Below are 22,053 nucleotides of genomic sequence, written 5' to 3' on the forward strand. Positions count from 1 at the left end.
GGCCACCTTGAGAGCACCCTTCTCTCTGCAGTGCAAACTGGGAGCTCAGTGTGTGCCCATGGCACTGCCCTGGACTGAGAAAGGACACAGGCACTCTTGATTAGGGGGCTGGCAATAGCTCAGATCATCTGATCATGTGCAAAGCCCTGGATTCAAACCATATGGGAGCGCCAAGACGACTCCATACACAGTGGAGCAGTGAGGAGGTGTCTCTGCTCTCTAGATAAAGCATAAGGAGCTTGGATGTGATCCTGGGCTCCTTCCTCTTCGTACAGAGAGTTTGTAGACAAACCAAATTCCAAAGGAATATCTGAGAACCTAAACACTCTGTGTGGGTTTGGTTTCACTTTCTTTCTCTTTCTTTTCCTTCCTTCCTTCCTTCCTTCCTTCCTTCCTTCCTTCCTTCTCCCATTCCCTTCCCCTCCTCCCTTGCTTTCTCTCTTACGTTTTTTTTTTCAGAAATGTTTTTATATTTATTTATTGTATTTTCCCTTTTGTTGCCCTTGTTGTTTTTCATTGTTGTTGTAGTTACTGTTATTATTGTTGTCGTCGTGGTTGCATAGGACAGAGAGAAATGCAAAGATCATTTGAGAAATGGAAAGGGAAGACAGAGAGGGAGAGAGAAAGATAGACACTTGCAGACCTGTGAAGCGACTCCCCTGCAGGTGGGGAGCCAGGGGCTCGAACTGGGATCCTTACACCAGTCCTTGCGCTTTGCGCCACGTGCGTTTATCCCGCTGCGCTACTGCCCGACTCGCCTTTCTTAAGTTTTTATTTATAAAATGGAAACACTGACAAGACCATGGGATAAGAAGGGTACAATTCCACACATCTTTCTTTCTCCCTTCCTTCCTTCCTTCCTTCCTTCCTCCCTTCCTTCCTTCCTTCCTTCCTTCCTTCCTTCCTTCCTTCCTTCCTTTCTCCCATTTCCTCTCTTCCTCTCCTCCCTCTTTCTTTCTTTCTTTCTTTCTTTCTCTCTTTCTCCTGCCTGGTCTCTGTATGATTTCTAACATTCCCACCAGACTCTTTCCCTCCCCTCCTTTCTTTCTTTCTTTCTTTCTTTCTTTCTTTCTTTCTTTCTTTCTCTCTCTTTCTTTCTTACTTTCTTCCTTTCTCTCTCTCTCTCTTTTCTTTCTTTCTCTTCCTTTCTCTCTCTCTTTCTCTCTTTCTTTCTCTCTTTCTCCTGCCTGGTCTCTGTATGATTTGTAACATTCCCACCAGACTCTTTCCCTCCCCTCCTTTCTTTCTTTGCCTCTTGCTTTGTCTCTTTTCAGATAGGTGATGAGAGACAGAGAGGGAGGGGAGGAATGAGAGACACTGTATCACTGCTCCCTTACTTGTGAAGACTTCCCTTTGCATAGTGGTCCCTTGTGAGGTTCAAGCCCCCAGACCCCACCTGCAGGAGGGAAGCTTCATGAGTGGGGAAGCAGTGCTGCAGGCCTCTCTCTTTCTCTCTTCCTCTCTTCCTCTCTATCATTCTCTACCTACCCTCTTGATTACTGATATCTCTTTGCAGTAAATAAATATGTAATAAAATAAAATTTAAAAAGAACAGTAAAGGAAAACATAATGTGAAACCTTGACTGGGTGTGGTGAATAGCACCAAGGCAAAGGACTCTGGGGAAGGCGGGAAAGAGATGGGAGAGAGAGGCCCTGGGGTCCTGGTGCACTTGATGGAAAGAGCCCTAGGTTGGGGGAAGAGAGTGTCTTGCAGACATCTATTATGGGGCATGAGAGGCTGAACCCTATGTGTCAGTTGCATTGTAAACCACAAACCCCCCAAGGAAGTGGGAAAAAAAGAAAACAACATATTAAAAAACAAACAAACAACTAAAGTATACTTTCACTTTTGACTTATCTCCACACTAATACACTACACTGAGGTCTTTTCAAGGGTGCTAGAGGCTGGGTCAGACTTTTAGGGGGACCGTCTTCTCAGTTTCTCACAGCCAGGTGAAAGAGACATCATCACCAGCAATGAAGGTGATGAGTGTCTCACAGGAGTTGGGAGGAGGGGGCAACATTTATAAAGCTCCTTCCGTGTGCTGAGCCCAGAACATACATCACCTCACTGAATCCCCCTCGACTCCTTCACAATCACTTGAGGTAACAGAGATGCAGGGAGGTTGAGCTACCTGTCCAGGTCACACAGCCAGAGAGAGAGACTGGGGGCCGCAGAGGCCCGGCCTGTCTCTAGAACCACAGCTATGAGAAGGAAGCTAGTGCAGGCTTCTTCCAGAGAGGGGGAGCAGAGATACCCTACCACCTAACTCTCCCTTTCTAGTCCTTCCGGGTCCTTTTTCATCCCCTTAGTCAAAGCTCAAGTCGGGTTTTGACCCGTTAGTCTGGGACTCTGACCCCACCTTCCACTACCAAATGCAAAATGGCGTCTCCAGCCTGTCTCAGAGACTTTTCCCCCACTGAGCTGGCAACTTTCTTCAGGTATTGACTTCTTTTCTTTATTTCTTTTTCTAATATTCAGTTATTGGATGAAGACAGAGAGAAATTGAGAGGGGAAAGGATACAGAGAGGGAAAGAGACAGAGGGGGCTAGGCGGTAGCACAGCAGGTTAAGCGCACAGGGTATGAAGCACAAGGACTGGCGTAAGGATCCTGGTTCAAGCCCCCGGCTCCCCACCCACAGAGGTGTCGCTTCACAAGCAGTGAAGCAGATCTGCAGGTGTCTGTCTTTCTCTTCCCCTGTCTTCCCCTCCTCTCTCGATTTCCCTCTGTCCTATCCAGTAGCAACAACAATAACAACAACAAACGCAACAAAATGGAAAAAAATGGCCTCCAGAAGCAGTGGGTTGGTTCAGAGTGAAGATACCAAGCCCCAGCGATGACCCTGGAGGAAAAAGAAAAAGAGAGGGAAAGAGAGAGAGACACCTGCAGCCCTGCTTCAACACTCATGAAGCTTCCCTCCTGCAGGTGGGACCAGGGTCTTGAACCTGTCCTTGCACACTGTAATATGTGCGTTTAACCTGCTACATCACCACCTGTTCCACCCCTCTCTTATTTCTTTACACTCTAAAGAACCTCTCAGGTTCTTTAAGTATCTCTCAGAAAAAATTACCCTTCTTTTACCCAGGAGAAGATCCCCGACACTTCCACCCTCCCTCTCACCCATGGTCAACATGCTTAAACTGACTATGACTAATACATGACACCGCATCTATTATGAGTTAGAGGTAGTACTTTACTTTCTATTCCCACCTTCCTTCTGTGAAGTAATTTAATTCAAAATTTCCCCCAGACCTCTCCCACATGCCTGTCATCACATTTTGAAATGTTGTCTCCTTTCCCCAAGCACAGTGTTTTTGTCTTCTTTTTCTTTCTTTCTTTCTTTCTTTTTTTTTCTGGGCCCCTGACTAGGCTCCTTCTCAATTCTACCTGTTATCCTGCCATGGAAAATCCACCCAAAGTCTCAAGGAGTCCTTCATAAGACATCAGGACAGTTGTCCTCACACATCAAAATCTATTTATGGCCCTCATGGCGTATTACTGCCAGTGGTAATGTTTTTCTGAGATTTATTTGTTTGAGAGAGAGGTAGTGTGTGTGTGTGTGTGTGTGTGTGTGTGTGTGTGTGAGAGAGAGAGAGAGAGAGAGAGAGAGAGAAAGAGAGAGAGAGAAAGAGAAAGAGAGAGAGAGAGGAAGGAAAAGAGAGAGAGACATCAGAACACTACTCATCTACTCATCTCTGGCATATGGTAATGGTGTCAGGGGTTGAATTTGGAGTCTGTGGGACCTTGAGCACACAAGTCCTGTGCTAATATGCTGAGCTCTCTCCCCAGTCCTGTCTGTGGTCCTTTTTCAAGTGATCCCTAATAGTACTAATACAAATACATAAGCCCAAGAAAAGAAACCTCAGCAAAGAAACCTCTCCCTTTCTTCCCCAATCCAGAACTTGAAAGCTTTTTTCTGCCTCTGCTCTAGGTGGAAAGCATCTCAAGATTGAAGTGAAATGCCAAGAGCAAAGACATAGACACATGACACCATCAGGTCTGCCCTTCAGAACCTGCCACATGCAGTTCTTCTGCATGAGTTTTCTGTTTCCTCCAGCTTGAAGCAGACAAGCATCACGGGCTTGGAAACTGCCTGTTCAACAAAGAGGAGTCACAAGATGGAAAGAGACTGGGTCACTGGGTCACCAGGCTTGAAACAGAAAGGCCCAACCTGGGATTTGTGCATGTGGAGAATAATCTTTCCTCAAATCTGAACCATATTGTGTGGCTGAGTGTATTTGTTATAGCAGCTAGCATTGCCTTACATTCTCTCTCTCTCTCTCTCTCTCTATTTTAATGAGAGATAGACCAGAGGATTGCTCAGCTCTTGTCTACTGTGGTGGAGGGGGGGGGAATTAAGCCTGGGACCTTGAAGCCTCAGGCATGAAAGTTTTTTTGCATAACCATTATGCTGTCACCCTTGCCCAGCCAGGATTATCTAAATTGATACAACAGTCAACATTTGGGATTGTGGAGTCATGACCTCAGGAATTATTATAAAGTTTCTATTACATGATTAAACCTCTCTCTTTTTTAAAAACTCATTTTCAGTCATGCAACCTCTATAAGCATTCCAAATAAACACCTAAGAAAAGGATTTGGGGCAAACTGTTCTCAACCAGTTACTCATGAATCTTATCTATCAAGCACTTTAGAAGAACTTCAGTGACTCAGGACCTTTTGTCAAATGGAAAATTTGCTGGCCACACCTTCATTCTCTGGAGCTCCGTTAAACCAAAAAAAAAAAAAAAAAATCCAAAAATAAAAATAATCTGGAAGATTTTGTGAGGACTCTTAACACGTGGCAACTCCTTTTTTTTTTTTCCTCAAAGGAACAATTTTGGGGAGATTCTTCTCTTTGTAAACAGGCACACAGCTCTGTAACTAGGGCATACTCTTTCTCACAATGCAAATTCTACATTTTAGTGCCTTTTAATGACTTATTAAGGCCTCACCCCAGCAACATTTTCGGTTTGCAGGCCTGGCCCAGGAGAGACCAGCCTTTAGTGCAGCTTTGTACATTCCAGAGTCCTGTGCTCATGAGTATTTAATGAAAGTTGAAGTTATGTGCATGTCACAGTTTATACCTTTCCAAAGTAATCTCTTAGAATTTTTCTTTTCTCTCTCTTTTTAAAACTTATTTTCATGAGAAAAATTTATTTTCATGAGAGAGAACTCTGCTCAGCTCTAGCATATGGTGGTGCCAAGTATTGTACCTGGGGTCTCAGTGTGGCCTCAGACATGAAAGTCCAGAAAGGGTTTCCACTGCTATTTCCTCAGATCTTTTTCTCTTCTCTCTCTCTCTCTCTTTTTTTTTTAAGGAAACCAAACTCTCCCCATGAAGGAATTATCTCCTTATATTTAGCCTTAGAGAGAATCTCTTCCAGCTGATACAAGTCAGTAAGCAGAAATTCTTTTTAAAAAATATTTATTTATTCCCTTTTGTTGCCCTTGTTTTATTGTTGTTGTTATTATTGTTGTTGTTATTGATGTCATCGTTGGATAGGACAGAGAGAAATGGAGAGAGGAGGTAAAGACAGAGGGGGAGAGAAAGATAAGACACCTGGAGACGTGCTTTACCGCCTGTGAAGCGACTCCCCTGCAGGTGGGGAGCTGGGGGCTCGAACCGGGATCCTTTCGCGGGTCCTTGCACTTTGCGCCACCTGTGCTTAACCCACTGCGCTACCGCTTGATTCCCAGTAAGCAGAAATTCTATACAAATCAGAGCAAAAAGGGTTTTGTGGAGAGTAAAATGTAAAAAAAAAAAGGTCTGATTCCTCATAAGGGCCTTCCTGTCATTACACCCCATTGTGTGCAGATAGGCTTCTGCGGACACCACCTATTCACGAGGGCTGACGGGAAGGGAGAGTCTAGGCTACAATGGAGGACTCGGGCACCCACAGGGCGATCTTGGCCAGGGAGCACCCAGCGAAGCCCAGGGGTGCTTTCAAGGCCCTGGTGCTGGTGATAACCGCTCAGGCTCCCAGTGTCACACACGGAATCCCTGTGGAGGGCTGCTGGTGGGGCATGCAAGCTGAAGCAGCCCGTTTGGAAGACTGCATGGAGTGTCTTTAAAAAAATATATCAGTGGTGGGGGGGATATATCAGTGGTGCACTCAGCTGAGCACACAGAATATCTACCTGTACAAGGACCCAGGTTCAAGCCCCTGCTCCCTACCTGCAAGGGAAAAGCATCAGGAACAGTGGAGAAGAGCTGCAGGTCTCTCTCTCTCTGTGTCCCCCTCCCATCTCAGTTTCTCTTTGTTTCTATACCCAATAAATGAATAAAAAAAATTTTTAAAGAAAAAACACAACAATAAAAATGAAATTACCTGACAGTCCAGCAATACCAATACCACTCGTAGGCATTTACCCAAAGGAGACCCAAACACAGATCTGAAGAGACACAGGCACCCTTAAATTCACAGCAGAATCACCCACAACACCCAAAGGGCAGAAGCAGCTGAAATGTCCAGGAACAGATGTCACTTTCTGCAATAAAAAAAAAAAGATGAGATTGTGTTCTTTGGGACAAAATGGATGGAACTGGAGGTGATTATACTTAGTGAAATCAGGAAAGAGATGAAAGACAGCTACTGGTTGTTTTTACTCATAGGTGGAATCTAGAGCTCTGGATCCCATGAACTTGCAAAGAATTAAACAGAACAGAACCCAGTAAGCTGTTTCTACGGCCAGGAGAACTCTGCTGGTTCTCTTTGGGAGGTGGGAGGGTAGATACACAGAGCTGTGGTGATGGGTGTGGTGTGGAAACTATGCTCTGTAATCTTACAATCCAGCAAGTCATTATTAACCACAAGTCAAAAAAAAAAAAAAGCTAAAACAAACAAAAAGGGAGTGGACAGGATCTTCCCACAGTCTGCCCAAGGCTTCCAGCGACACTGGCCAGGCAAGCGGGACCTCCTACACATCTCCATGGCTACCCTCATTCCGGCAACGGATAACTGACCCAGGTCAGGAGGAATCAGTTCTCACCATCGTGCATGATGCAATTCCGGGGCCAGGAGGTAGCTCTCAAGATAGAGCGTGGCTCTTAGCCACAAAAGCCTTAGTGGACAAAAGCCTTGGGTCTGAGCCCCCACCACGGCACCTGGATAGCTGCATGGATGGTGGCACAGCTGAGGTGCCTCTCCTCCCCTCCCCAAGGAAGCTGGACTTCCAGAGACCACTCAGCAGTGCAATGTTATGCCAGAGGTCACAGGTCTGTTCCCCAGTGTCACTCTAAAACAAGAGCAGACCAGTCCTCAGGTCAGTTCACTATCGTGGACAGTGTCCCCTTTACTTCCCCTTCCCTCACCCACCTCAGTATGGTGATCTGTTCTAGACCACCTTGAACTGTTACGAATTTGAAGGATATGCATATTCTGTCTAAATGTATAGGCTCTTCCAAGGACGACCAGCTTTGCGGATGGGTTTGCATTCCTCAAAGGTAACTCTGAAGCACTGGGCAGGGCACAGACATCAATAGGAAGACCTAACAAATATATATATATATATATTTTTTTTTTTTTTTCGGGGGAGGGTGCCACCAGGGTTGTTGCTGAAGCTTGGTGCCGGCACTATGAAACTACCGCTCTCAGTGGCCATTTTTTCCGCCTCTTTCTTTCTCCCTTTATCTTTTTTTTCTTTTTCACAGAACTGAGAGAAACTGAGAGGGGGGGGGAGGAGATAGAGAAGGAGAGGGAAAGATAGATGCCCGCAGACCTGCTTTACCTGTTATGAAGAGTTGCCCCTGCAGGTGGGGAGTGGCACTTGAACCTATGTCCTTGCCATGGTGAGGTGTGTGCTTAACCAGGTGTGCCACATTCTCTCTCTGTTTCAAAGTTTTTTATTTATTCATTTTTAATTTATTATTATTTATTTTCCCTTTTGTTGCCCTTGTGTTTCATTGTTGTTGTAGTTATTGTTGTTATTGAAGTCGTCGTTGTTAGATAGGACAGAGAGAAATGGAGAGAGGGGAAGGCAGAGAGGGGGAGAGAAAGACAGACACCTGCAGACCTGCTTCACCGCCTGTGAAGCGACTCCCCTGCAGGTGGGGAGCCTGGGGCTGGAACTGGGATCCTTAGGCCGGTCCTTGCGCTTTGCACCGTGTGCTCTTAACCCACTCTGCTACCGCCCGACTCCCTATTTTTTTAATTTTTAAAAATATGTATTTGCTTATTTGATAAGACAGGCAGAAATTGAGAGGGCCTGGAGAGACAGATAGATTGACAGGTAGAGAGAGAGAGAGAGAGATTACTGCAGTTCTGTTTCATCATTCCTGAAGCTACCCTCCCCCCAGCAAATAAGGGAGACTGGGGGCTTGAATCCAGATCCTTTTGCATGACAAGGAGAACAAGAGTGCTCATGTAGGTGCACCATCACTCAGATACCTCTTGCATCTTTTTTCAAAAAGATATTTTCATTTATTTATTATTGGATAAAGACAGAATTGGAAGGGGAGGAGTGATAGAGAGGGAGAGAGGGAGAGACACCCGCAGCCCTGCTTCACCACTCATAAAGCTTTCCCCCTGCAGGTGAGGACCAGGAGCTTGAACCCGGGTCCTTGCGTGTTGTAATGTGTGAACTCAACCAGGTGTGCCACGTCCCTCTTGCATCTCTTTAGAAATTCATTTACTTACTAGATAGGAAAGAGAGTAACTGGAAGGGGAGGGAAGACAGATATGGAGAGAGAGAGAAAGAGAGAGAGAGGAGAGACCTGCAGCACCATCTCTCCACTCATGAAGCTTCCCCCTGCAGGTAGGTGCTTGCACAGGGTAGGTAGCCAAGTGCATCACCACCTGACCTTTTTCACATATTTTGAGCTCCTCTGAGTGGCAGACCATGGCAGGATTACAGTAGGATAAGACCCAAAAAAAAAAATTCATAAGGGTTCCTGCCATAACACATGCATAACTAAAAGACACTAGTCCTACGTTCTAGTTCATTGTTCTAATCCTCACACAAGAATCAGACCAAAGTGTGATTTTTTTTTTTTCCCATTATAAATGTGACAAGATAGGCTTATCCTGCTCCGGGAGATTCTGGACTAATGGGGAATGTGTATGCACAGAAACAGCTCTGTGTTCTGTGTTTGCTGAGTTAATTCACGTTTGTGTGATTAGCATTTTGACATGCAGGATTTATCACTGTGCTGCACAAGAGTGGGCTTGCTGAGAATTCGCTGGTATCTTTGGCCAGTTCTCCAGACTGCTGTTCTCATTAACATGTCATTAAGAATGGAAGAAGGCTTTGGCACAGATGACAGAAGTCTACTCGTAGATTAATTACATAGAGATAACTCACACCTCCAAAAAAAAAAAAAAACCCTTCCAAACTCTGTTATGAAGTCATCACCCAGCATCTCCACCCTAGTCTCACAGCAAGAGTTGAGGTGTGGGCATCCTCTGGGCACTTGAGTGGATACTTTGCCTGTCAGATTCTTAAAGAATCACCTTAGTGGCTGCTGGTTTCCTACCTGGGAATGTCTGCTGAGCTCAATGCAACATTCACAGATGTCTTGTGTACACTGATGGAGTTGGATCCCAATGAGAAGACCACATATTTTTTTTTAAAAAAACATTCTTTTTGTTTATTTCCTTTGGATAGAGGCAGAGAGATATTTAGAGGGAAGGTAGAAAGGTAGAAATAGAAATAGAGAGAGACGGGAGGAGGGGTAGATAGCATAATGGTTGTGCAAAAAGACTCTCATGCCTGACTTTCCAAAGTCCCAGGTTCAATCCCCCCACCACCATAAGCCAGAGTTGAACAGTGCTCTGGTTAAAATAAAATAAAATAAAATAAAAAGAATATATATAAAAAAATACAGAGAGACTTGCAGCACTGCTTCACCACTAGTGAAATTTCCCTCCTGTAGATGAGGACCTGGGTCTTGAAACTGGGTCCTTGTGCACTGTAATGTGTGGCCTCAATCGGGTACACCACTACCACCAGCCCCCTAAGACCACATATTTTTATTCTATTTTTCTTTTTTTTTTTTTAATTTTATTTTAACTAGAGCACTGCTCAGCTCTAGCTTATGGAAATGTGGGGGATTGAACCTAAGACTTAGGAGCCTCAGGCACGAGTCTCTTTGCATAACCATTACACTACTTATCCCCACCCAGAACACATATTTTAAACACACATATTCAGCATGTATTTTCAATAGTTGTTTCTGGTTATCTGGACATCGGTGGAGACAGCTGAATAATTTTTTGTTGTTCTTGTTTGTTTAAAACCTAAAAAGCAAGGGCATGATAAGAAGTCTCAGGTCAGGGAGGCTAGATAGAGCGACAGTTTCCACAGAAGAATTGGCTGTGAGATGTCCCAGGTTCAGTCCCCAGCACCACTGACAGCCAGAGCTCAACGCTGCTCTAGTCAAAATAAACAAATCTAAAAAAATAAACTGAGAAGACTCTGGGACGTAGACTTGCAAAGACCAAAACAATAAAACAGACAGGTAACATGCCGTGCTGCACAGACATTTACCCATCCTTCCAGCGTGAGAAAGCTGAGTTAGCCAGCACTGTGTTCCCAGAAAAATTTGCGGCATCCCCACTGTGGACATTCCCTCATCCAGGGAAGGAAGAGGAAGTTCTCTTCAGGCAATCACCATCTCTTGCTTCATGGCAGTAATGGAATGAGCCTCAACTGGAGGGGAGGTGGGGAGACCAGGCTAAGACTGGAAGAGCCTCCCCCCCCACACTCCCCAATCTCAGCCGTGACAGGAAAGCATCCCCCACATGGAACAAAGCACTCGCTACCGGGTCTCAGAAGCAATAGGTACAACAGCAGTGAGAGTCCTAAAGGAGGTAAGTGCTCTCTTGCAGCTGGCGACAAGCAGAACCCCACTGCCACCTGTCCTGAAAGTCAGATCCATCCTAAGCCCTGAGCTCAGCAGCCCAAGACTATACTCCACTTCAGACGTGGTTACCTTCATGTCTGAGCCACAGATGGAAGGAACTCAGGGTTGGAGTTTGGTGACGTGGCTACGGCCTCCTAGACCCCTGCTAGTAACTGGTAGAATCTAGAATCAAACAAAAGCCCAATGGCTTCCAAATCCTCCCTGCTCTTATTTATTTATTTATTTATTTATTTATTTATTAGATAGGAAAGAGAGAAATGGAGAGAGGAGGGGAAGACAGAGAGGGTGAGAGAAAGACAGACACCTGCAGACCTGCTTCACCACCTGTGAAGAGACTCCCCTGCAGGTGGGGAGTCGGGGGGGGGGGGGGTTTGAACCAGGATCTTTAAGCTGGTCCTTGCTCTTCGCACCATGTGTGCTTAACCTGCTGGGCTACCGCCTGACTTTTTAAAAAAAAAAAAAATTTATTAATTTTCCCTTTTGTTGCCCTTGTTATTTTATTGTTGTAGTTATTAATCTTGTTGTTATTGATGTCATCACTGTTGGATAGGATAGACAGAAATGGAGAGAGCAGGGGAAGACAGAGAGGGGGAGAGAAAGACAGACACCTGCAGACCTGCTTCACAGCCTGTGTATGGTTGTCATCGTTGTTGGATAGGACAGAGAGAAATGAAGAGAGGAGGAGAAAACAGTGGGGGGGGGAGAGAAAGATAGACACCTGCAGACCTGCTTCACCGCCTGTGAAGCGACTCCCCTGCAGGTGGGGAGCCGGGGCTCGAACCGGGATCCTTAAGCCGGTCCTTGTGCTTTGCATCACCTGCACTTAACCCGCTGTGCTACACCCTGACTCCCTGCTTTTTTTTTTTTTAAAGAGTCATTCTATCACTGAAATCATATGAAAGTGAAAGCATCAGATGAGAGAGAGGACTGAGAGAAGACAGATCAACACTCCAGGAACCTAACCTGAACCTCAAGCATGCATATGGCCTGAGCTCCACCGGCTGAGTTGTCTCTGGAAGCCACGCATCTTACTCCTAATTACGACACTGCAGTAAGGAACAGGAGGAGGTGGGGGCAGATAGCATAACGGTTATGTGAACAGATTCTCCTGCTTGAGGCTCACACATCCCAGGTTCAATACCCCGCACCACTGTAGAACAGAGCTAAGCAGTGCTCTGGTAAAAAGAAAGAAAGGGTTCGGGGGGAGAGGAGGAAGAGAAGGGAGAAGTGGAAGAAGGAGAAGGAAGAGAGAAGAGGGAGGAGAAAAGGGGAAATGAGAGGAAGGGAAGAAGGATGGAGAGAAGAGAAGGCAGGGAGAGGACAAAAAGGAGGAGGGGGAAGGGAAGAAGAGGGGGAAGAGTTTATACTATTTAGATGTGACAGACACTTTCTTTCTTTTTTTAAGTTATCTTTATTTATTGGATAGACCACCAGAAACAGAGAGAGAAGAGGGAGATAGAGAGGAAGAGAGACAGAAAAACACCTGCAGCCCTGCTTCACCACTTGCGAAGCTTTCCCTCTGCTGGTGGGGACCAGGGGCTCCATCGAACCCAGGTCCTTGCACACTGTAAGCTGTGTGCTCAACCAAGTGCGCCACCACCCGGCCCAGTGACAGACCCTTTCTAAAGATTTATTTTTATGAAAGAGAGCAGAGGAGAGGAGAGGAGGAAAGGGGAGGGGAGGTGAAGGGAAGAGAGGGGAAAGGAGAGAGAGAGAGAGAGAGAGAGATATCTGAGCGTCTTTAGCTCTGACATGAACAATGCCTCCGTATCGACGTCCTGTGCTCTCATGCTGAGCTACCTCCATGGCCTTAGATGTGATAAGTGTCTTTAAAGAGAAAAAACTCACCTCTTGAACAACAGTCCAGCTAAGTCTTCACAAATGTGCAGGAGTTCAATCATGCATCTTTTAGAAATCATGTCACACTCTCTTTGGTCATGCTGAGCTGTGTTCAGCCCAGCCACAGTCATTCCCTTGGACTCTGAGTGCATGCACTCTACTTTTCAATCCAAAGGTCAGGACTAATTTTAGATGCTGAGTTCCAGAAAAACACAAGTGTCCACAGAATGAAATAAAGGAGTGGGTGAGGAGGGACACGACGCATAAAAGTCACTTTATAAAACGACACATTAAGGCCCTTTCCATCGTGAGTCTGGGGTTGTATTATGAAAAGTATTGGGGGAGAGGATGGTCTTTTGAGAGAGGGCACTGCTGTTTGACAGGAATCTCTCTTGGAGGAGGCCTAAACAGAATCCAGGTCACTGACTGACAGTTCACTCACTCACAGACCTGGGTTAAGGCTCTGGTGCTTGATAGACAGGTGGGGTGTGTGACCTTGGACATGACCAGGAAGAAGGCGAGTCTCTGTCCTGAAGGACAGATCCTATAGCATCAGACTCAAGGAGGTAAAACACAGAATCAGGCCACTGTAGACAAACAGCAACAGCAGTTGGGGCCACTTGTCCCTGCAATGAGACCCTCTCAAGATTCTTTTCCAGCCATATCACCAGCTGAACCTGTAACTCAGACTCTAGCCAGGCTGTCTCCTGTAGCCTTTCCATCATGCTACGGCTATGGTTTCAGCCAGGACTCCCATTCTATCCGTTCTTTCTGGGAACATAGTCACTGGATAAGGCAAAAGCACAGAACCCAAAGTAGACTCAGGACGGTGCCTCCGTGGGCTTTTGCCAACTTAACATGGCAGGAAGTCCCCCTTTGCTCTGGATCCTGAGGCTGTAGGGCCTTAAGCCTAGAGCAGCCTGCAGGTCACAGTGCCTGCAAGATGACCTGTAAGGGGGGCAGAGACAAGAGACAAAGAGGCAAAGAGAACCAATGTCTTGAGTCTCTGATTCAAGGGGTGGGCCCCAATGGTGGTGCACCTGGTTAGGCACACGCATTACAGGGCACAAGGACTGGGGTTCAAGCCCCTGCCCCCCACCTGCAGGGGAAAAGCTTCACAAGTGGTGAAGCAAGGCTGCAGGTGTCTCTCTGTCTCTTTCCTTCCATCTCCCTGTTATCAATTTCTGTTTCTATCCAATAAATAAATAAATAAATAAAAAGATAAATAAATAAACACATCAATTAAAATTCAGGGGCATCTGGGTCACAGTACAGATAGACAAGCCACAGGGGGGCTCCCCACTGTACCCCATGTTTTTCTGTTTGGTTTTTTTGGGTCTCAATTATCCTGTCTTAAGTCTCTGCACTTGTCACTGAGAGCTAACACTGTTAGCTGTAGCTAGGAGTGTACATAATTTAAACAGTGACCAAATCCTCCTTAAAATCGCTACCTCCCTCTGGGAGCATGGACTCAGGGTCATCGTGGGTTGCAGAAGGTAGAAGGTCTGGCTTCTGTAATTGCTTCCCCGCTGAACATGGGCGTTGACTGGTCGGTCCATACTCCCAGTCTGCCTCTCTCTTTCCCTAGTAGGGTGGGTCTCTGGGGAAGCTGAGCTCCAGGACATATTGGTGGGGTCTTCAATCCAGGGAAGTCTGGCCGGCATCCTGATGACACCTGAATGGGAAAGCTATCAGGGGAGGGGGTAGGATATGGGGATTGGGTGGTGGGAATTGTGTGGAGTTGTACCCCTCCTACCCTATGGTTTTGTTAATTAATCCTTTCTTAAATAAAAAATAAAATAAAATAAAATAAAAAATTGACATGCAACTGAAAAAAAAATCGCTACCTCCACTCAGATGCACAAGGACAAGTCGGTGGGTAAGAAAGATGTGATTCACAGTGGAAAACTACTCAGCTGTTAAAGATGATCAAGCTATCTCCTTTGTCTCATCTTGGGTGGGACTTGAAGCGATCGCGACAAGTGAGATAAGCCAATAAGAGAAGGACCACTCTCAGAAGACCTCATTTATAGGTGGAATTTGAGAAACAAGGTCAGAAAGGGAAAATACAAAGTACAAGCTTGGACTGGGCGTGGTGCACTGTAACAAAGCAAAGGACTCCGGGGAAGGAGAAAAAGAGAGGGTCCCGGGGTCCTGGTGCATGGCGGTGGGAAAGCGCCCATGTTTGGGGAGGGAGAGGGTCTCGCAGACACCAATGACTGAGAGATGAGAGGTTATGCTTACGTGTCAACACCGTCACCCCTCCCTCAGTACAGTGAAATTAAAAAAGAAATGCTTCCCAAGAGGTTCCATATTAAAAAAAAAAATTAATGGAGAAGATGAAGCAAACACTGCTATTATTCATATAGCTTTTTCTCAAGAAAGAGAAAGAAACATGGATTTTTTTTTTCTTTTTCCTCCTCCAGGGTTATTGCTGGGCTCGGTGCCTGCACCATGAATCCACCGCTCCTGGAGGCCATTTTTCCCCCTTTTGTTGCCCTTGTTGTAGCTTCGCTGTGGTTATTATTATTATTGCCCTTGTTGACGCAATTCGTTGTTGGATAGAACAGAGAGAAATGGAGAGAGGAGGGGAAGACAGAGAAGGGGAGAGAAAGATAGACACCTGCAGACCTGCTTCACCGCCTGTGAAGCGACTCCCCTGCAGGTGGGGAGCCGGGGGCTCGAACCGGGATCCTTACGCCGGTCCCTGCCCTTTGCGCCACATGCGCTTAACCCACTGCGCCACCGCCCGACCCCCAGAAACATTGATTTTCAACTACAGTCACCTTTTTCATTTTTGAGTGGGCTTCATAACCAGTGTTAAAAACTTTCTCTCCTACCGGCCACCCACACCTACTTTCAGGTTCTGGTCCACAGAAACATAGGATCAAAACAAGTTGTTTTCTTTCCTATTGCCATCCTTGTAGGCATTAAATGGGAGGTGAAAGTGTGTGTGTGTGTGTGTGTGTGTGTGTGTGTGTGTGTAGGGATGATGCTATTTTTTGATGTGTTTTTAAAAAGCAAAATACTCCAGGTTAACAGAGATCTCACTGAGGTGAGGGGGCGGGAAGAGGTTTGCAGAAGCAAAGTGCGGTTCCCAGAATACGAACTCCTCAGCAAGACATTCTTTCTGTCTTTGTGTGGAAATGCTTTCCCCTTTCCATTCAAACCTTTCTGCATATTATCTTCTTCCCAAGGACTGACTGGCAGGAATAAAAGGGCACTGTGGGTACCATGTCTCAGTTTATTTTCTGGGGGCCCAACAGGAGCAAGAGAAAGGGGGGGGTTGGATCTGATCTTGAACAAGGGCAGCCACCTCAACCTCTGCAGCAATTCAGGGATGAAATAAGGAGCAGGGCTTTCAAAAGGCACAGATGGAATTATAAGCAGTCGCTCGCCTAGGCTCAGTGGTCACTCCTGAGCACAGAAAGAGTTCCTTCTGGAACGCCAACTCCTCTGGACCGGGATTCCATCCAGACCTCAGAAATCTAATAGCAGAAGGAGGGGAGAATCACTGACTGTGGAAATAGACTTGGCCTGTTGGGTAGAAGGCGGCATTTCTCAAAAGAGAAATGAAATTGTGCTAATCTTTCATTGTCCTTACAAAGATTGTGAACTTGGAGATAAGAAAGAAGCTTAAGAAGTAGTTTAGTGCATTTCAACTCTATTCTGTACCTAAGGATACATTTTTTTTTTTTTAAGTCAACGTTGATTTTCAAATCTGGTTAGCAATCTACTCATGAGAAAAGATGCTCTGGGGAAGATGGGCCCCTTTATGGATGGAGATAATATTTTACAAAGAAAAATCCAAGTACGGGGTCCAATTTATTTGACATTTCTTTTTTTAAAAAAATTAAATTATCTTTATTTATTTATTGGATATAGACAGTCAGAAATTGAGAGGGAAGGGGAAGATAGAGAGGGTGAGAGACAGAGAGACACCCTGCTTCACCACTTGTGAAGCTTTCCCCCTGAAGGTGGGGACTGGGGGCTCAAACCTGGGTCCTTGCTCATTGTAACTTGTGTGCTCAACCAGGTGCGCCACCACCCAGCTCCTTGACATTTCTATAAATGCTTCCAACAGGGAAAATAAATTAAATCTTCGTGTCAGCCCTCAATGCTATTTCTGAGCACTAACAGCCATGCTAAATTATTTCAAAGGCTTGGGGTTGGAAGAAAGAAAAGAGAGAGAGAGTGAGAGAGCATGCAAAGAAGAACTTCACATAGATTCACATAAAATAATAAGTGTAAGAAAAAAGACTGTGTGATCCAGGAGGTGGCACAGTAGATAAAGCATTGGCCAAGCGACAGCCTTATACCTAAAGGGTACCTCTGTTTGTCTGCTTTCTTCAAGCCAAGAACACAGACACCAGTAAGAAATAACACATTGCCCGCCATCTTGTCACCTTTGGATGTGAAAGCCAAGCAAGGCCAGCAGGACCCACTGTAGGCTTATGAAATTTGATCTCATAGCACGGAGAGGCTATAAGGCCCAGAGACTGTCTGGGTGTGGAGGGAGGCTGTGGGAGGCCAGCATCATGGTGGACTTGACCTTGTAAAACCGCAGTGAACACAGGAATCATCATCAAATGAGGACAGAAGGGTCTGGGTTAAAGATGCCATGCATCGGGCCTGGGTGGTGGCGCATCTGGTTGAGCGCACCTTACAGTGTGCAAGGGGTTTGAGCCCCTGGTCCCCAACCGCAGGGGGAAAGCTTTGAGTGCTGCAGTGTCTCTCTGTCTTTCTCTCTAATTAATCTATTTACTTATTATTTTACCAAAGCACTGCTCAGCTCTGGCTTATGGTGGTGCAGGGGATTAAACCTGGGACTTTGTAGACTCTGGCATGAGAGTTTCTTTGCATAACCATTATGCTATCTACCCTTGCCCTCTCTCCCTCTCTATCTCCCCCTTCCTCTTGATTTCTGACTGTCTCTATGAAATAAAGTTAATTAAAAAAATGCAGTGTATCTGGGAGTGAATTATGCTGAAGGCTGAAATCAATTTTGGATTTACTGCTTTTGCCTAAAGAGCATGGATCAGCCCCCAAGACTCAGGTAATGAATGAGCTGGAGAGGTCCACTTGGGACTCATTTTGTCCTGGTAATTGTTGAAAGCAGGGGGTTGTGGTTCACAGGAAAAGTGCACCGTAGCATAGGAGGTGGAAGGACAGAGGTCTGGGCCTGCTGGGGAGACACTGAAGATACCTTGAAGGCAGGAAGGACAGTGGAGAAAGATGGCAAACAGGGATGAAAGAAATATATCAGAAAGGAAGGACAGATGCACATCTGGGGTGGGGAGAGGGAGAGGGAGAGGGAAGGGAGAGGGAGAGGGAGAGGGAGAGGGAGAGGGGAGGGAGAGGGAGAGGGAGAGGGGAGGGAGAGGGAGAGGGAGAGGGAGAGGGAGAGGGAGAGGGAGAGGGAGAGGGAGAGGGAGAGGGAGAAGCAGCAGGATCCCAGGACCTGTGGTGTCTTCGAGTTTGTTGGGGGAGGAGGAAAGGGCTTTGGAGGGACTCTGGCAGGAAGAGGAGGCCAAGGAAATGTTCACTGGTTTATGAAGAAGCCTGGGGAGAGATACTGTGGTCTCTAAACGAGAGGGGGATACAAGGAGAAGAAAGGAAAAGGCATTACAAGCGTTATTACAGTGGCTGGTGAAATAGCCAGCTTGGATGGAGCTCCAAACAGGCTCGAGCTTGGCACTCACTGCTTTAAAGGGATCTGTGGTCTCCTTCAATCTCTCTCTCTCTCTCTTGGTCTCTATCTTTTAAAGAATTTATTATAAAGGGGGAAAAAAAAGGGCTGGGGAGATGGCATAGTGGCTATGCAAAGAGATACTAATGTCTGAGCCACCCAAAGTCACAGGTTCAGTCCGCAGTATCACTGTCAGAGCTGAGTAAGTGTTCTGGGGAAAAATAAAAAAGGAAGGAAGGCAGGAAGGATGGAAGGAAGGAAAAAAAGGAACAAAGTAAAAGGGAGAGAGAGAAAGAAAAGGGAGAGAAAAGATGACAGTGAGAGAGGGGAGCAGGCAACTTGAGGGAAGGGCACTATTAAAACAGACATTAAATCAGACACTGCTGTGTGTGTGTGTGTGTGTGTGTGTGTGTGTGTGTGTGTTGTACCAGCGATTCTCTGACTTTTTTTAAGCATCTTGCCTCAACCTAATTTATTATTCAGCTCTTTCTCTTTTTTTTTCCTTTTCCCATACCTGTCTTCTTAATAAATTATTTATTTTCATGAGAGAGAGGTGCAGAGAAAGAGTGAGAGAAGAAGAGGAGAGAAGAGAAGAGGCTGCCCAGAGCACTGCTCAGCTCTGGCTTACGGTGGTGCTATAAGGCAGAAGCTGGGACCTAGGAGCTTCAGGCAAGATGAGCCTTTTGCAGAACCATTATGCTCTCTCTCCAGCCCATCCCACACCTTTCATCCCATCACAACCACTTCTGCTTTTTGCCTGTTTCCTCCACGAGACTGAGTCCCAAGAGTTCCCAGGGAGCTTTCTACAGTGACTAGCTGTCACAGTCAAGCAGACTTCTGCGTAAATACAGCAATGTGTGCAATGTGGGGGTGGGGTAGGACAAGGAGAGACATGGTGGCTTCCACCTTCCTGCCAGAGTGAATCAAGGAACCAGGGATCACATTCTGAACTGAAGGACAGGAGGGAGGCATGCTCTCCCAGGGAAGGAGAGTTAGGATGGGAGCATCAGCTTGCAAACTCAGAGGCAGGAAGAAGCTCGTGGCTTACAGAGGCCGAGATACTGGGGCTTCTGGTCACAAAGGTTGAATGCCTGTGGGTGAGGACGAGGCCTGCACGCAGGGGGCTGACTCAGTTAGCAAACTGTGCAGAGAGCACCAGGTTCGAGGTCACCAAGGACCCTCCACATGGACCTGGTGACAAGGGGAGAGAAACTCCCAAGCCCACATCCTCCATGCTGGGGGCGGGGGGAGGCCAGAGGGCTCTGGGGTAGCTTCAACCTGACTAGGTCACACAAGAGTCCTTTCCAGCTCTGCCATAACCCCCCATGTCCCCTTCCACCACCCTGCTCCCCAAATCTCTGCCTGGCAATGAATCACCCATGTGGAGAACTGAAAATTAACATCCTTTGGAGCCTGAATCAATTTGGTTCTTTTAAAATAAGATCCATATGTGAAGTTCACAGTAGGTAGACTTTTTTTTTTTTGCATGGTTTTTAAAAATAATAATAAAGGATGGATGATCTTCTCCTACCCTAATTGCCTTGCACTGGACAGTATTTCCAAGCATGGTTTTGGTAAAGAATCAAACCTCAAAGGTGGAAGGAAACCTTACATTGTTAAGCCTGGTGCACCCGCCCCCCCCCCCCCCCCACACACACCCCTGCAGAAAATCTTTGTGGGAATAAATGCTTTATACAGTTACTGACTGAGGGTATGGAAAGTCACCTAGATTTTTCCATTTGCACCGCCTGTAGCTATACAAATCCAGCAGTGTTGATTTATCTCCTAGCTACCTGTGCTTGACTTGATATGCGGACCCTCCAGAGTGAAGGAATATATACGAGTGAGGGAATATATATATATATATATATATATATATATATATCACACATACACACACACACACACACGCACACACACGCACACACACACACACGCACACACGCACACACGCACACACGCACACACGCACACCCTTCCTGAGCAGTTCTGTAAAGTAAATTGCTCCATGGGAGAGGAAGCCCAATCTTCAAGCACCTCTTGATACTTAGTCTTTAAGGACATTCTCTGCTTAGTCCTCCAAGCAAAACAACGCAACGCAACGCAAAGCAAAGCAAAGCAAAGCAAAGCGAGGCAGGTACTGGAGGTGTTTCTCCTGAGGGTCATGGCATTGCTATTTCGTTCATTAAGACGCTCAGAAACCTTCTCCCAAATACCTGAAGGTGGAGTGCTCGCTTATGTAACAGACTTTTCTTCCCGGGCTGCCTGGCTCAGTTTGTGGGCAAAGGAAACACCAAGATTCCATCCAGAATGTCTGGGGACCCGCACCTACCTACCTATAGTCCCCAACTGCCACCTCAAGCCCTATTTCTGCACATCAGGAAGACAGCACAGACCTGATCCATGCATGGGGTTCCAGAGGGGAACCAGAGGCTAGTTTGATGGCTCCCCACCCCCCGCCCCCCAAAATTCACAGGCAGGACACCCCGCCCTGTCTGGACAGCGATAGCAAGTCAGAATCCGTTTGTCTTTCCCTAAAGGGCGGCGCAAACGCGAAGTAGGGGGCACCCCGAGAGCTTGAGCAGCCCCGGTCTGGGGTACCAGCCCGGAGGCGCCTGCAGAAGCCCCGCCGTTTCCCGGGCGCCCACCGGGATGGCACCCCAGGGTGATCGGGGTTCCCCGGAGTATGGCACAGGCGCCCCCCAGTGCTGCCCAACCCAGCCCGAGAAAGTTGCAGCGCCCCGACGTGGGGGTGCACCCCGAGCCCCCCGAGCGTCCCCGGCCGCGCCCCTACTCACCGCGGGCTCGGGGTCCCTGGGGGGAGGCGCAGCCGAGCTGGGCCGGGAGGCGAGCACTGGGGCGCGGGCGGGAAGCGAGCGGATCCTGCGGAGCGCACCCCTCGCCCTATTTATCCCGCCCGCGCCCCCGCCCCTTCCTGCGCCCCCGCCCCCGGCCCGCCCCGCCCCGCCTTCCCGCCGCCAACGCCGCCTTTGTGTGCCCGCCTGCCGCCCGGGCCCACGCCGCACCCCGGGGCGCCCCCCGCTCCCCACTCCCCACGAGGGAGGGTGCTCCCGGACTCCCCGCTGCGCCCGGGTGGCGCCCTGGGACGCGCCCACCCCGAGGTGCGGCGCCAGTCCCTGGACCCCGGTGCACGTGGGCCGCAGGGGCCGGGAGGGTGCAGGAAAGGGGCGCCCCCTCCCCGGCCTGCACCCCAGTCCTCTTACCCCCCTGGGACAGTGCCCACCAGTTCCGCGGATGGGGATCACGGTGGCAGGTGGAGATGTGTGTGGGGGATAGGTCACTCCAGGAGGCGCCCCTGAACCCACTTCTGCGGGCTGGCCTTGGGTACAGCGGAGTCGCAGCTGGCTGGTGGCTTCGAGCAGGTGGCAGGCAAGGGAACCCAGACAGCTTGGTTCCAGTTCCCTCCCTGCAGAGTCCTGGGGAGCCAAGCCCTTCCTAAGCTGGCGACTACCGCTGGGGGCGCTTTGGGGGCGCAACCCGGAGACAGAGGTGCAGGGGCCAGCGACCCGTCCCGGCCGGCTGACCGCCTTGTCTCCAGCTGACCAGCACCCAGCCCTCCTGCGCGTCCACTTGGGGCTGTAGCTACCTGCTTTTGAGAGCGATATATGTTGCCTTCAGTGCAGGGCCCTTGCCAGCGG

General features: G+C 47.7%; 1 protein-coding gene across 4 annotated transcripts in view; it reads right to left on the reverse strand.

The window, feature by feature from the left end:
* SERPINE2 (serpin family E member 2) overlaps window positions 1-21,662 on the reverse strand; it is an 86,789-nt gene extending 65,127 nt beyond the window's left edge. The window contains exon 1 of one of the 4 annotated variants that reach the window (XM_060193679.1): window positions 21,639-21,662. Coding sequence is in view for 1 of the 4 variants with exons in the window: in XM_060193676.1 (XP_060049659.1) it covers window positions 12,715-12,785 (71 nt within the window). In the remaining 3 variants the exon portion in view is untranslated. Of the gene's footprint in view, window positions 1-12,714; window positions 12,834-21,192; window positions 21,347-21,638 lie in introns of those variants that run through there. The other 3 variants (XM_007531707.3, XM_060193678.1, XM_060193676.1) reach the window with 3 other exon arrangements.
* Window positions 21,663-22,053: the final 391 nt, after the last annotated feature.

This window comes from Erinaceus europaeus, chromosome 7 (assembly GCF_950295315.1).
Source record: "Erinaceus europaeus chromosome 7, mEriEur2.1, whole genome shotgun sequence".
In the NCBI taxonomy this organism is placed as follows: Eukaryota; Metazoa; Chordata; class Mammalia; order Eulipotyphla; family Erinaceidae; genus Erinaceus; species Erinaceus europaeus.